This window comes from Taeniopygia guttata, chromosome 1A, assembly GCF_048771995.1.
Source record: "Taeniopygia guttata chromosome 1A, bTaeGut7.mat, whole genome shotgun sequence".
NCBI classification, from domain to species: Eukaryota; Metazoa; Chordata; class Aves; order Passeriformes; family Estrildidae; genus Taeniopygia; species Taeniopygia guttata.
This window is the reverse complement of record NC_133025.1, coordinates 32,302,681-32,318,294: the sequence shown is the minus strand read 5'-3', so window position 1 is coordinate 32,318,294 and position 15,614 is coordinate 32,302,681. Positions and strand designations below refer to the sequence as shown.

At 39.1% G+C, this 15,614-nt stretch overlaps 1 protein-coding gene across 4 annotated transcripts in view; it reads right to left on the bottom strand.

The window, feature by feature from the left end:
- The window catches only part of SRGAP1 (SLIT-ROBO Rho GTPase activating protein 1), a 138,675-nt gene that overhangs the window by 16,554 nt on the left and 106,507 nt on the right, over nucleotides 1-15,614 (bottom strand). For all 4 annotated transcript variants that reach the window (XM_072922670.1, XM_072922675.1, XM_030258880.4 and 1 more), the window contains 4 exons: nucleotides 13,501-13,561; nucleotides 13,261-13,338; nucleotides 11,611-11,745; nucleotides 1,785-1,890 (listed from right to left, as the gene is read on the bottom strand). In XM_072922670.1, the coding sequence (XP_072778771.1) occupies nucleotides 1,785-1,890; nucleotides 11,611-11,745; nucleotides 13,261-13,338; nucleotides 13,501-13,561 (380 nt within the window). The remainder of the gene's footprint in view (nucleotides 1-1,784; nucleotides 1,891-11,610; nucleotides 11,746-13,260; nucleotides 13,339-13,500; nucleotides 13,562-15,614) is intronic.

Here is a 15,614-nt window from a genome sequence, read left to right as displayed (position 1 = left end):
CTGGTACAAGCCCAGAAAAGGACTACTATGGAGATGGTTGAGGAGCTGAAGCGCATGAATTTTAATCTAAAGAAGAGAGAACTGGGTTTGTTCAGCCTTTGTATAAGAAGGTTACTGGAGAATTTAGCTGCAATCTCCTACTGTATATAAGATTATTAACAAAAGCAAGCCAGACACAGGTGTGAAGAGATGAGAGGCAACAGACACAACAAGGGACATTCCTATGAAAGGAGGAAAAAAAAATTCTTTTCTATAACAGTGACCTAGTACTGGGACTGACTGCCTGGAGAGGCTGTGGAGTTGCTGCCATTGGAGGTTCTTGATTGGCCAAAGCCTTGAGCAACTTGTTTTAACTTTGGAGCTTTATGTGGGAGGCAGACCTAACACCAGGTTAGGTCTGCCATGCGACCTGATGACTTCATGTGGCCAAGCAGGCATAACTGCATATGCAAAAAGCAGAATGGGATTTGCAGGAAGTCAAATAATGGGGATATTTTTCATGTGGATGCACCAGGATCAGTTTGGAGGCAGTAAGGTATTTAACCTGCTTTCCAAACTGCATTCCTGTGGAGAGCACAGATGTAGCTAACGTGATCCCATAACAAGTACAACCCTATAGAGCTCTGGTCCATATGTATGTCTCTGCAGAAGAGAAGCTGTGATGTAAGCTTTTAAGACATTTCATGGTGTAATTTTGGGGGGATGGATTCAGTTTCAAATGAACGGTAATTTTCATAAAACTGTAGATCTCTGCCCCTCTCTTACATACTGCTTGAAAATGGTTCAGAAATTGCTAGAAGAAAGGAAACAGGAACAGCTGTGACTACAGGCATGAACAAATAACCTGGCTGCAAAAGACCCCGTTTCTATAGGAACAGACAGGCTGGATGAAATGGGGAAGGTCACAAAGACTGAATGAATCAGCAGAGGGCAAATTTAGGAAAAAAAGAGGAAAAAGTTGATATGAAAACAGATAAACAGGAAACTGACAAATTGACAGTAGAAAGAGAAAAGTTAGAATCAGGGCAAAGTGCACATAAGCAAAATTTTCTGTGAAACCATTGGGGTCAGCAAAAAACAGAGAGGGCCATGAAGGACTGGAGGAAAAAACACAGTTAATTGCCCAACCTGTCTTTTATTTTCTCTTACAGAAATAAGTTTTTTCTAGGATGATGAAGACATGAACACCACTTTCCCTCTCACACTACCCTCCTTCCAGTCTGTGTTTTGCAATGTGAGAAACAAGCTACTCTGAATCAAAGCATACACAGGGGATGTGTGCTCTCTATACTAATACTCCTGTTACCAGAGAACAGAAGCAGCAAGACAAAGTCTCACCCTAGCAGCGCCTAGCATCGAACAGGTAGCTTGTAGAGCCTGTATTGATTGAATATATTGAGGTTTTTTTTCCCATCAGGAGAAATCAGCTTGAGATAAGGAAAAGAAATGCATTTTTAAATTGCATAAACTAGTTTTAATGTAGCTACAGTATGTATTTGTTATTTTTCTTATTGGCTTATTTTGTTGCCAGCTTTAATGCTGTAGACTGCATTCTCCATTTCAGAAAACACTTTAATCTGTCTTGTTCAATTCTGGACAAATGGAATTTTAATTTGAACAGAATCCAGTGTTTTCGTTCTATTTCCACTGCCAATTAGAAGATCATCTTTTGTGTTAAATGGAGCTTAAATGTGAATTTTACATAGAGTATGAATAAACCCCAAGAACTTCAACAGCAGCAAAGGCAGGCAGATAAAGCTGCAATGCCTAGGGTAAGTACTTACTGATTGAGGAAGGCGAAGAGGTATCTCATCACTATAAGGACCGACCTGGGCAAAGTAAGGAGGAGTTTGCGGATGTGAAGAGCCCTCTCATAGAGATTGTCTATTCCTGCAAACCGAAGAAAGTATTTTATGTTCCCTTGTATATGATTGTCAAAAAGAGCTTTCAGTCAATTAATTCAATTTATTTTGACTTTTTATCATCACATGCCTCTAATTCTGGCCTATTAGAAAAATGAGATCTAGAACGTCTCCCTCTCATTAAAACCACAAAGCTTAAAAGTAACAGTTTTTAAAGAAGATACAAATCTGTCTAAGTCAAAAGCTGGATACTTGCTGAGCTTGACAGCTCACAAAATCAGTACATAAATAACCTGAAAAACCAAGGAAAGATGCTGGCCATTCCTTTCAAATACAGATGCATTCTCTTTATTTGCATTTTCCCATCAGATCCAAGCTTCTCTAGTAAGTTTTCTTAATCAAATGTCCAGCTAGAACTCTCTTAGTGGCAAAATAGGAGAAAGGCCTAATTTTTTTTTTTTTTTGTATGGAGCCAAGAAACATAAAGATTCTATTTTTCTCAAATGATTTTATAGCAGTCCACAGAAATTCTTCTGAAGTGAGAAAAATCATCTGATAAAAGCATCAGTTCCTAATGTCTTGGAACAAGGATGCACTATTTTCTGTGTTGGTCAGAAAGACTATATGGCTGCAAGTCAGGCAATGATGGGATAAAAGCTTGAACTGATTTTCAGAAAAAGCAGTATCTCAGTTTTTAACTCAGTGTGTTTTGTGAGTCCACAGTAAATGACACTGTGGAAACAACCTCAAATTTCAGTAATGCTTTTTATGTGAGCCAAGAAAGTATGCTGCAATTAACAACATCTATGGGAAACCTTAGCAGACTAAGATGAGAAATCCTGTCCAGTGGTACTAAAGTGGATATTCAGAAAACTTGGAAATCAGAAACAGGACCCGATTCCAATAGTTGAAAAGCAGATTGTACTACAAAATGTGGTATTTAGGAGTACACAATTAAAATAATTACTTAGGTGGCAAGTGTAAACAGAATTACTGGTGTGCATTACTTATGTGCTCTTTGGTATGGCTATTTCAGTATTTACTTGTTGAGGCAAAATGTGTGTTGACTTACATTTCTTAGAAGAAAACTGGTATCTAGTAATTATTATTTTGGTATTAAAAACCAAGCATTAGAAGAGCATGTTGGCAGCAAGACTTTGTTCACTAGGAAATGCCAGTGCAGCAAAAGGGTGTGAGATCTGCTCCCACATCAGCATGCACAGGAGATTCCACTGGCTCAGCACCATTAGTGTGCTGGAACAAAAGATTCTGAGATGGGATCAAACTGGCCTCTATCAGAGTTTCTGTAGAAGCACAGCAACCTACCACTGCCTTCATGAAGGAAGTCCATTTGGATTCTGGTATTTACTGCAGAGGCAGAATAGCAAAACTCTGGCAGGAAGTAAAAACATATTCCCCAGCAGAGACCCTGAAGGCTGGACAGTGTCACTGGTGAGCTGCTGAAGAGCTGGTAGGAAAAAGGACTGCTGACAAGCTGTATAATTTATAACCGAATGAGTCACTCTGAACCCAAACACTAGCTGGAAATCAGTCCAAGCCGTCTCAAGTGGAGCATGGAATCTGAAATTTATTTTTATGTTTCTTGTAAACATGGACTGCATGAGTCAAGAAGTATTTCTGATTACTGGTTAAGAACTGGTGTCCACGACAGGGACATGCCAAGTCTGGGAGCTGCTTGCATAGTGAAAATCCACAGAGCAACTCAACTACAGTTCTCCTTTCCCATTCCAATGCATCTTTCAACAATCCTGCTTCAGCAGCACTGTGTTCTGCATGTGGGAAGCTGGAGGGGAGTTTTGATACAACACTAGGACTTGCCTTCTGCATTACAGCCTTTTCTGGCTAATGCCTTGTGCTACAGTCCTGCCTCCTCCAGACAATTCTGGAGACTGGCCCTGCTCCAGGTTCACTCATTGCTGAATTCAAATCAGACCTGCGAATTGCACCAGGCTGGGACCCAAGGTGGGTTCAGCAGCTCCTTCAGCAGTGTATTGCCTGTATGGCTGCAAAAGCTCTGTCTAAACTAGTAAGCTAAACCAGGATGAGGCACACTGGCAGACAACTACCACTCAGTAGTTATCACACTCTCCAGTGTGTTTGTGGTCCCTGCTGACTACAATTCTTCCAAACAATTCCCAGACAAGTTTGACAGATGCATGAGTCAGGAACCAGTCCCAGTAGACAGCACAGAGATGGTGGAGTAGGTACTGAGATTCTGGCTGCGTAGTCATGTATCGAACTATCCCAGCTGCCCTACCAGGAGCATGATCAGTACTAAGTACTAGACATGACCTGAACTCCATACTGAAGCAGTTACAAGCCATACATGCTTGAATGAGATGTGTGTGTTTCCAGTACTTTCCTGGTAACACTGGACCCAGTTTCCATGGAAGTCCCTTTATTGAAAATCCAAACTGTCAGGTGATAAATTTATGTGCTTTCCACATTATTTCAAGAGGCTTTTATTTCCCAGCACTGATTTGGTTTAAAGGAGCTAGGTAATGATGTAATGTATTTGCATGCTGCTTTTAAATGTGGATCTGAATTTCCTCATTGCTTGAGTGCATGCAGCACATGAGAGTTTGGGTACTTAGGAAAGATGGAATGAATACAGAACAATCTTTTTACATACAGGCAGAAAGAATTTGCAGCTCTGCTGCTTCCCATGCAGAGGAAAGCTAAAACATTGCTTTGTCTCCAATAGCTTTGCTAAAGAGAGCCTCAGGGCAGAAGGGCCATCCAACCTATAAGCTGGTGGCTGCAAGGAAATACTGGCAAGCTCAATGGTGGAGAGAGCTGGACACACCTCCCCTCTCACAGTACTTCTGTTGGAGACAGTATTTTCATTACTCTGATTTTTTTTTACCTGAGTGCCTGATGAGGTATTACTCATTTCTCAGCTAAGAAAACAGAAGTGCCTGCTATTACATGATTTGTCATAGTAAGGCAATTTAACTGCTGAGCTGAAATAGAAATCAGGGGATTTGAAAACTGGTTCATTACTCTAATGATAAGGTGAGACTCATATTCCCAAAGACAAGCAAGAGGACAAGCCTCTGGCAGTGCCAAACACACTGAGAATTAATTTATTTTTTCTGACTGTGGAGAGAGACAGGGAAGAGAGATCTCTATGAAGGACACAGGAATATCATCTACAAATTAAGACTAATGTCAAGTAAATATCACACAGTGAAATGGTTATTGTTGTCTAGTTCCCAGTTCTCAGAGCAAAGCAAAACTTTTGGAGCTCTGGTCTGACACATCTGCCTTCCAGACCCATCTCTGCCATGGGGGCCAAACCCACAAGCAGGAGAGTTTCTTGTCACCAAAATGAGAAGCTGTTTGTTGTGGGAATACTGTGCTTCTGTCAAAGCAGAGCACAGGAGATACTTGTAGGGTGAAACAAGAGGAGGGGAAGGAGCCAGCTTCTGGAGTTTCATGACTATAGTGCTTTGTGGAAGAGCCAGGCACCTGAGCCCAGAACCATTAATGTATTTTCATCAGACAAGAGTAGAACAAAGTATCCCAATAAGGAATTTGATTTTCTGTCTATCCATAACATTATCTGGGCATCTAAGTTTCTGAGGTGTTTTGGATCTAAGAAGCCTCCATTGGTTACTACTAAAAATGAAAAACAGAGAGCTCAGAGGTCATTTGAGTCTACAGTCTTACCCTCTGATTCACTTTAATCCCCTCTGAGAGGTGTAAAATGCTCCAAAAACACAGATCACAAGCTCCACAAGAAAATCTGTTGAGGTACAATCCTGCATTGCTCTTGGAAAATATTTTATTTACTGATCTCACAAGGACTTACTCTGCAAATGCTCCATGTCCTTGATCTGGATGAATGAATCCAGATGAGATTAATGTCATTGCATATATTTATCAGCTAGCTGCCTTTCTGTCAGCCACACACTAAGGACTGGCTCTCAATCACATGAGATAGACATAAATCCTAGGCACTCAAGCCTTGAAAAGTGTGATCTTTAGTCTCCAGGAACACTGGAACCTCTTCTGGAGAGGCACTGTCACCTTCACTGACCATAGAGACTCACAAAAACAATGAATCTCTACTTTTCTCTTCCAGGAGAAATTAAGAGTTTTAACCACCTGGCCACTCATTATGTGTTTTTTGCAAAGGTAACTCTAAAGTGAAACAGATCAGAAATTAAAAATCTACCAGAGAAGAGTAAAGGAAACCTGAGGGGGGAGAAAACAGTTACTAACAGAAGCCCCCAAACACAAATAAACAATAACTAAATTAGAAAGGATAATAGGGGTATATTAATCCCAAATAACATTAACAAAACGTAAATCAAAGTTTAATTAAACAATAACTCTGAGGTAGTGGAGCATGTAGAAGGCAATATACTGAAATATATCGGTGCAGTGATGCAGAACAGAAGTCTTTTGCACAACAGCAATTACTGGTAGTTTCAATGTATTTTGGGCCAACTGGACAGCTGCATCCTACTCTGGTTTTTTAATTTAAAGAAGCGAAGGAAGCACTGTACTTGGACATACACATGGCCCCTCCTGCACTGGAGGCGACTCATGGTTATCCAACCGCGAAGGCTCAGCCTGCGAGCAGGCAGAGCTCAGAAACATCTGAAAACATCTGAAACATCAGTTCTGGACTGTGAATGTTCCACCAGCCTCTCTTAATAGCCAGCCTCCTTGGGCCGATCTCAGTATGAACAACAGGACTGCAAACACTTGGCAAAGGGAAGATATTGTTGATAAAGACATATGGAAGGAGAAACCTGGTGGCAGCTACTAATGAATTGTGTTACAACTAGCACCCAGCGCTGTGCAAGGTAAGGAGGAAGTAAACAACAGTAATGTAAGATGTCTCTCTACTTAAGGACCATGGCTTTGAAGGATAAAATCCAATGTAGTATCTCTTTGTGGGGGTTACTTGCTATTTCCACTTGGTGTGGTGCCTACTAGTAACAGAGTGAATGCCTAATGCATATTTCACACACCCTGTGAATGTCAAATGGGACTGAGTTACACGTGCAGATGTAATTTTTATGGTCAATTTGCAGCTGACAAGTTATCTACATGAATATGTATTAGTGCTGAAGTTAACAATTTGTGCCTCTTTTCATTTTAGTCATGAGTCCAATCCAGCTCAAAGATACGTACACATTAACTCAGCAAAGCCACTTACAGCTCTTTCAGATCTATTTAAGAAGGCATTACAGGAGGACAAACCCTGCAGTCTCCACCATCACGTAGGGAAGAAAACATTTTGTATTTTGTTGAAACTTTTTCATGCAGAGTTGACAATTCAGAGCAGTTTTTTACTCTTTAAGTAATGGGCAATAGTCTGGAAAAGAAGTAAAATATTTTTCTTTCACAACATTTATGTCTTCAGGTAAACAGGCACTGCTGGTGGCAAGGAGCTAAAATGATAAAAATCAGAAGGAAAAAAGACGCAAATTTTCATTCATCTTTTTGTCTGTGAAATTTAAGGCAAGGGAGACAAAACCATGAAGAACCATAAAGATCTGTGCAGCCATTAAGCAGTCTGAATAGCTGAGATGTCTCTGATGCTATATGGCACAGCCATCTACGTAAATGTGGACTTAAGTAAGCCAAGTGTGTAAGAGCTCACACCAGCAGAGAAACTGCAGTCCCCCAGCAGGGAAGTGAATCACAGCCAGCCCTACTGAGCTCAGCTTCTGCACCTTCTGCCTCCATGTGACTCCTGTTACCAATACTTATCTTGTCTTTGGCCTAATCCGTTCCTGCAAAGGGGCAGAAAGAAGTGCACTGTGACTCTTCTCCTTCCCACCCCAACCTTGGATTGTCTTCTGGATAAGAAATGCTGCTGGGACCAAGAATAGCCACTCCTTAAGATGATAAGAAACCTCATTATTGCCCATAATCAGATGGATTCTTTATGTTCTATTCTACCTTTCATGCTTGCTATGGCCCAGTGCATATAACTTGGCCCAAATTTTATCTAAATTAGATCATAAACCCAAACAGAATAGCATTGTTTTCATGAGTGTAATTAATACAAATTGCCATAAAATTTCACATTGTTTCCACTGCATTTACAAAATGGAAAGCATTAACTCACAATGCTCTATTTCATTTGGAAATATATGCATAAATGTAAAGGAATTTCTCGGTGGCTGTACTGAGGAAAGGTTCATTTTGCAGCTGTAGCCTCAATTATGCCTGACATCCAGAACAAAATACTTCAGTTTCAAGGGGTTTTTCACAGGCAACATTACATTTCCATATAAAATGTGTGACATTTTGCCCTTTTATGGTTTTATGTGAACATTAACTTTACAAGTTTCCTTTCTCCCTCTACCCTTCTGTAAAAATTTCTGCCAACAATTAAGAAACCACACTGACATTTATCTTGAAAAACTATTTGAAAAGAATGTTTATTCCTTTCCTCACTGTTTTTCAGATCACGAATGCAACATGAATTAAGAGTATTTAAAACAACATTATTCAACATGTGAAAGTTTTCTGGATTTTATGTATCAATTGTGACCTAAAGAAGTCACAGTAACCTAAGTTCTCACAGAAAAAGGGAGTCTGGCTCTGCTCCCATTAGCAGGACGACTGAGGTACATGATATGTGAGGCCACATAAGCACAGGAAAAAGCCTAATACTACTATGACTGATTCAAAGTCTGAAAAGAAAGAGAAATCTTGCCTAGACAATTTTCCTTTTTGCAAGATATCCAGTGTTAAGGTTAAAATATAGCAATGGAAATGGTGTTTTAGACCCACAGTTTATGACAGTATTTACCATGTAGTTGCGACATAGTGTATTTTGAAATGCTGGTTTTTCAGGTTGTGGGGTTTTTTTTCCAACAAAGCATTCTGATTCCTTGAAGTGGTGCACCATTCAACAAAGCACATGGAATAGTACACAGCTTTAAATTAAATACTCCACCTCAGGCTTCCCAGATAACCAGATGATACAGCCACACAGCCCCTTGTTCTCAGCATATGGTTCTGGTGCTGGCTCTGGGTTCAAGGCACAAGAGTTGGTCTTGTCCTCATACTTCATTCAAACTCCCCCACTGGGACAACAAAAGGAAACTCACCCCAGTGTGCTCAAAGAGAAAGCCCCCTTTGTCCCACCCTGATTCACACTTAACTCTCCTCCCTGTGCTGAAGGCATTTCATATGCCATTTCAGCATGCCCCTAATGATAATCTCAAGAAAACCAAACCAAACAAGAAAATCATCCCCCCATGCTTCTCCCAAAACCTGTAAGAAAACAGATCTTGGACTCTTACAACATACTATCAGACTAAAATCCTCTGCTTTTTTGTACAACAGCAAAAGCGGAAGTCAAAGCTAGCAGAACTACACAGTCATTACACCTTGTTTTAACAAACTGTCATAGAGATGACAATCCAGATTTATGACATCCTCAAAGAACACTCAGTCTAAACCACGATCAGATGGCAACACCTCTTTATCAATAAACATTTTAAAATGTTGTTGTAAAAAGCAGTGACTTTGTTCCAGGCTATTGTTGTTACTGATTTCAGTCCTGCTGGATGATACTATTATATAAATAAAAGGTTGTAAACTCTTTTGCAAGAGGATAATTCATTGCCTACTAGGAACATGCAATAGTTGGACATTCTCTATGGAAAATAAGATCTAGCACTAGGAATCCAGCATTCATAGCCATTTTACTTGAAGTTCTTAACAACAGAAGAAATACTTTTTCAGGATAACTGAACTGGAACCCTCTCAGACAGTGATGCTCTGAAAGCCTGGTGAATCTCTCCTGCCTGTGCAGGTGCCACATACATCTGGTCCATTGAACTTCCACCCCTCTTTCCAAATATCCCGTTCCCTCTTCAGCACATTTAACAGTGAATGAGAGCTCTGAAATCATCAAGGTTCCTCTTCTTGCAACACATTTATAAGCATTTATAAGGCTGTTCTTGGCAAGTATCTTTGCACCTCCTGAGCATTCACTTGTATAATCTCTGTAAATGGAACACTCATTCAAGGTATTTTAACATTTAGTTTACAATTGCTTTTAAATCTCTTCAATACAGCAGACTGCAGTAACATCTTCACATGTAAGAACCACTATGATATTTCTCTTAATGCTTAGTCAAAATAATGAAGACATAAAGATATCAAATGGGCAGAATCTGACAGCAGAAACTTTGAAAAAGAAATCTGGTACAAATGTTTAATGATGAAAGTGTTGAACAGCTTATCCAAGAATGTGGTAGATTTTCTATCAACCAAAGCTACTAAATCAACAAATTTTTCCATCAGATATGCTTTAATTCATCCAGAAGTTATGGACACCAAATCCAGTGCAGGATTATTAGCTAAAGTTCTATCATCCCTGTCATGCAGAAAATCACTGCAAAATGATAATTTTTTAGATTTCAATTTCTATGGCTTGCAGAGATTTTCTGTGCTGTGGCAACACAGTCAGTTAAAGCTGAACTGAAGCAGAATTAGGATTATGCTTCCTAAAAAGACACTGTCCCCCTCAGCATCAGGGATCAGACTGCTAACTGTGGTTTTCAGGTCTTTAGGACTCCTCAGTGCCACCAAGTCTATAAATAGCAACAGCTGCAGAAAACCCTGCAAAAAAAATTAAATACAAAACATCACACATAGACGTGATCACAGTGATCCATGTATTTGTAACTTCCAGAAGGAATTACCACAATCCTCCCTATGCAGGAAGCAAACCACACACACAGTGTCCCTCACGTCTGGAGCCAAAAACCACACCTGATTGCCAGCCTGGGACACCGTGCATCCATCAACTGGTGGCCCTGCCTGCTGGGCTGAGATCTCTGCCAAAATAACAGTTTGGAAAGCCTGACCTAATTAATATCCCAAAGGACTGGCTTTCACGACCTGTGAAACTGCCTCTTTCTCCATTCCATTGAAGGAGGCAAGTTATTAAGGAAGGGTAGAAAGGAAATTCTTCCTCAAAGCTAGCTCCTCTGCCCACTGTGCCCACAGGGAACAGCAAGTCTACTGATGGCTGGCTTGGCCTCACCCCTCAACACCTGCAGGGGTCAGTGAACTGGAAGAGGTTTTGTGCATGTGAGAGAAATTCACTCATCCACTGACAACTTTCCAAATTGCTACAAGCTCTCCATGTCTGGCTATGAGCACCAGCAGGGCACAGATCATGCGACACTCCTCCAAGGAATCCCATTACAACTCGTGTGTGGGAAGGCACACCAGGCTCCTCTGCAGACAACACTCAGCTGCTTCCCTCCACCCCTGCACCCAAGAGTTTTCTGGGTTAGATTGGTGGCTTTTAGCAGAACACAATAAAGGTCCAGAGTGACACAATGTTGAGCAGTTAGTTACTTATTCACCAGTGCTGACCCCAAACTGTGGGGCATGAAAACCTTGGAAAGTAACACAATCTGTTTGCATGTTCATGACTTCATTCGCTTCTGCCTCAGTGCACAGAGGAAAATAATAATGTGTTCAAATTTAACTATCCCTTGTATACCAAAATATATTATTCCTGCCCTGTTAAACAAGGAATTGTACTGTACATTAATCCCAATGGAAAAAGGGAACAACCGCAGCTGTGAGTATGACTAACAACTGAGCCAGACTGCTACACACAGCAAACCAATAATCTCAGGAAAATCTGTGAAGTTAGCTGCTTTTTCAGACTACTACTGTGTATCTGAAAGTAAAATTCTATTGAGAAAAAACAGAAATTTATACTTACTGATACAAGAAATAAGATCATTAAATCTTTCCTTAGGAAAGACAGGATTTTCCAGCCCTCGGAAATAGAGCTTCAGTACTCCAGCAACTGAGTTAATGTCATGGTTACTTTGGTCATCTGCCAAAGGATTTTCACCTTAAAAAGTAAATAAAGTGAGTGAAACACACATGCAGGAGCATTCTTGCATGGAACATTTTTATAAGTGAGTGACATTTTGGGCAGCTTTTGTTTTTAGTATGTGGGAGGTGGCAATGCAAGCACTCAAGTAAGATAATAAACACTGATTTAGAAATCCCAGGCTATGATTAAACTAAAATAAGGCAGCCTAAATAAAGCTTCCTTAAAATTACATAACCTAGTGATCTCTTAGGTCCTGAACTTCCAGCTAGGTATTTATGGACATGTTGTGATTTACAGTTAGTAAAATAAAAAAGCCAAACACTCTTTACTGAATAGAGTTTTGCAGACTTTTCTTTGGAGCCCTATATAAAACAAATGGAGTTAGACCATTCATTGTACTGAATATGTGTCTTCATTCTAAAAAGTTAAAATACCAGGAATCTGTGCAACTATTTTGTTGGAAACCCAACAAACCTCAGTCATGACTTCACTATTTTATTTATGTAATTTTAAAGGCTTAATCTTTATTTTGGAACACTTTAAGATGTATGTATCTTCAAGGATACATACTACCTAGGAGAAGGAGTTAAGAATAAGCAGATTTAAAAGCTGCAGAATGGAGGGATGTGGCTTCACTTAGCAAGTGAAAACAGCTGCTTTATGTATCTTGTCAAAGGAAAGATCAGGTTTAACCAGATATATATACCTAGTACTGGAGAGCAAAATACTGTGCTTATTTTTCCATACTTTTAGTCACAAGACTTATTGCTCCAAGAGTTTTGTCATTAGCAGATGATAGGCAGAAATTTTAATTTTCCCTAGAAATTAAAACAACACAGCTTTTAAGACTAAAGGAAAAAAGAATATAAGATTTAAAAAGATTGTAGCAAGTATTGCTTTAACACAGTTGGAGGATGGCTGGATCCTGTCTTCCCTAGCAGAGCAATCCAAGGTTGGAGTTGCAAGCCACCAATATTGAAAAAGCTGGTTTTACTTCCTGGCATTTTTCATGTAATTCCTCCTCTGGGGCTGAAGTTTCCTTTGGGAATGAAGAATGGAATGACCCTTTTTTTTACTCTCTATTTTCCTGGATCATATTGCAACTTTGGCAGAGGGGCTAGAAAGCTGAACACTTGTATTCCAGAAGGTCAAGCAACAGGACTTTCAAATTTCATTAAGTAGTCTCTTGAATTATCGTTCTTTTCTGAGGATCTTATAATAAAATACACAAAACCTATAATTTGCAGTTTACCATTAACAAAAAACTAATGTTTACAGTTGATTGAAGAATCATATATCTTGTCTAAACAAAATGAGAAAAACCCTCAAGCTCCTAGGATATAATGGGTGGAAACATGCACATATCATCATTGTACTTCACGTTCATGTGATGGTGCAGAGTTTTAGGTGCAGTACACACAGTACAGACAGTACAGACAATCTGTCTAAACAGCCAAGAAAAGAATTAGAATTTAAAAGATTTTTAAATGTCATATATTAAGGTACTCAAATAAATGAAAATCCAATTACCTCTCTCAAATGAATTTTTAATATCATTGACTTCCACCTGGGAACCAGACACTCTAAAAATCCCCTGATGCTGAAGACCTGCAGAAAAGATGGGAGACAGTGGTGAAAAATTAATTTATTTTTAAGATACTTTAAGTCTGTATTTTTAAAACAAAGGTGTGGTGCTAAATGAGCAGTATAAAAGATACACAAAAAAGTCAGGACAATAATGAAACAATATAGTTTTTTTTCAGAGCTTACCATATAAATTTATAAATCTGATACAGCTTTCCACAATAAGAGGAATGACTTGCCCTGAATCCTGCAAAAACAAGAGCAGAATGAGTGAGCTGCAGATCAGAAAGCAGAAACCTCCCTACTATGGCCTCAATGTGAAAATGTACTTTCTTGGTCAATCTAGATGGACATACAGTGCTGGCAAAAAAACAGCTAAGAAAAAATTCCACTTCTAACAGAGTTCTCTTCCCATTTAGGGAGGGAGGAAAAGGAATTATGGTTCTTAAAATAATTTCACCAGGAAATTCAGTTCTCTATCTCTGTCACTGTGTCTGGCTAACACACTGTATGTGACATCTAAGCTCATGCATGCGTTTTAGATTTTTGAAGCAAAATGAGTTAAAGCAGTAAATTTGCTTTTTAAAAAGACTATTATTAAGAATAATAATTAATGATGATGATGATTCCTCTGCATCCATTTAACTGACCTTTCTTTTCCTGGTGAAGAAAATCCTACATAGACCTAATTACACAGGATCCAATTCCTCAATGCGTGGGGGTTTTTTTGTTGTTTTGGTTTGGGGTTTTTGTTTGTTTGTTTCTTTTTTTAATAAGAAGATGTTTATCAGAAACAATTTACAAGTCTTTTCTGAATTTGCTGGACTAAGAAAAACATTCTTAGAGCATAGCCACAGAGTGACATTACATGTGGTACCATGATGCCTCCCTCCTGACTGAGAGCACCGCTATGGGCTCTGCTGGTTTGCATGCCCTGCCATGGGGCAGATGATGGGATGGCATGTTGTTTCTGGCTGCTCTAAATGCTGGTAATCCCCAGTGGTGAATTGCAGCTACTCTGAGCTGAGCATGTGGTTCAGCTGCTTCGTCTCTGTGCACAAGGTTACTGGGAAAGGGAGGTCACAGCCTGCATCTCCCCACCTGCAGAGCTCAGGAATCACAGCTCCTCATCTCAGCAATCATACAGCAGTAGGTCTGTAGCTACATTTTCAGTTACACAAAAGTGTTTTAAAAAAGGATAAAAAGCATTTGTGATGGGAGGCGGAGAAGATGACTTAACTAACTGTATTGATGACTTGTCTTTTTCTTTTAAACTGCCTTGTTTTCCAAAAGAACCATTGGAAACCTTTTGTTTTGGCACTTTAAAAAATTGATGTTTTAACCCAAGAACACTAGTGACCAGAAGTTATCAAATACAGATTAAAGACATAAATGATATGATTAAAAATTACTTGGAAAAGTTGGTGCTTATGCTGCAGAAATTACTGTTTGATAAATAAACTTAGAATTTCTTGTCTTGGAAGCTGTAATTTTTCTTTCCAAATGAATTTCCAATATGTAAGTGCTCAGGGAATTGATTAATTCATTTGGAAGTCTAGTATAAAATCAGTCTGATTTATAAAATCATTAATTCAAAAGCACATTGTAACTCAGAATACACATTTCTTCTTAAAAATTAGTACTTTGTTTTCATGCTAAACTACACTAATGGGAAATTTATGAATTAAGCTCAAGTAGAAAAAATAACTAAAGAGTTCAAAAAAGAACACACAGTAAAGCAATTGCACTTCCTGAAGTAAACTAATCCCCTAATCTAATCTGTGCTGTTTTAGTGGGCCTTACAAAAGACTGTTATCACTAACTCTGCTATTTAAATTGTGGCTTGTTTGTCTTTTAATTTAAAACCTAGCAAAGAATGGCGAGCCAAGAACCAGTAATGGCTAGATTAGCATTTCCTCTTTGACTTGTGTCATGATTCAGTAACAGCTGAATAAAAATCCCCTTGGATCAGGTCAGTTGTTGAACTCAGGAACACCACCATCTTCACCAACATTGAGCAGTCTGGCTCTCCAGAAAAGCAGAGTATTAGAAAAAATGCACAACATGCACCCGGCATCTCTTGTTAGTAGTTCATGGTTCATGCAAAGAATGTAAAGCCCAGGAAAAGACAGTGTTTGCAGTAAGAAATTACAAAAAAACCCAAAACCCAAATCACTTTCATATCTGTTTTTGGAGAATCTGTTCATAACCACACAAAACTTTGTAATTAAGTAATATCGTGAAATAATCTAAACTAACAGCTTTGCCTTTTGGATCTAATCAAAGAAAAATAATTTGAA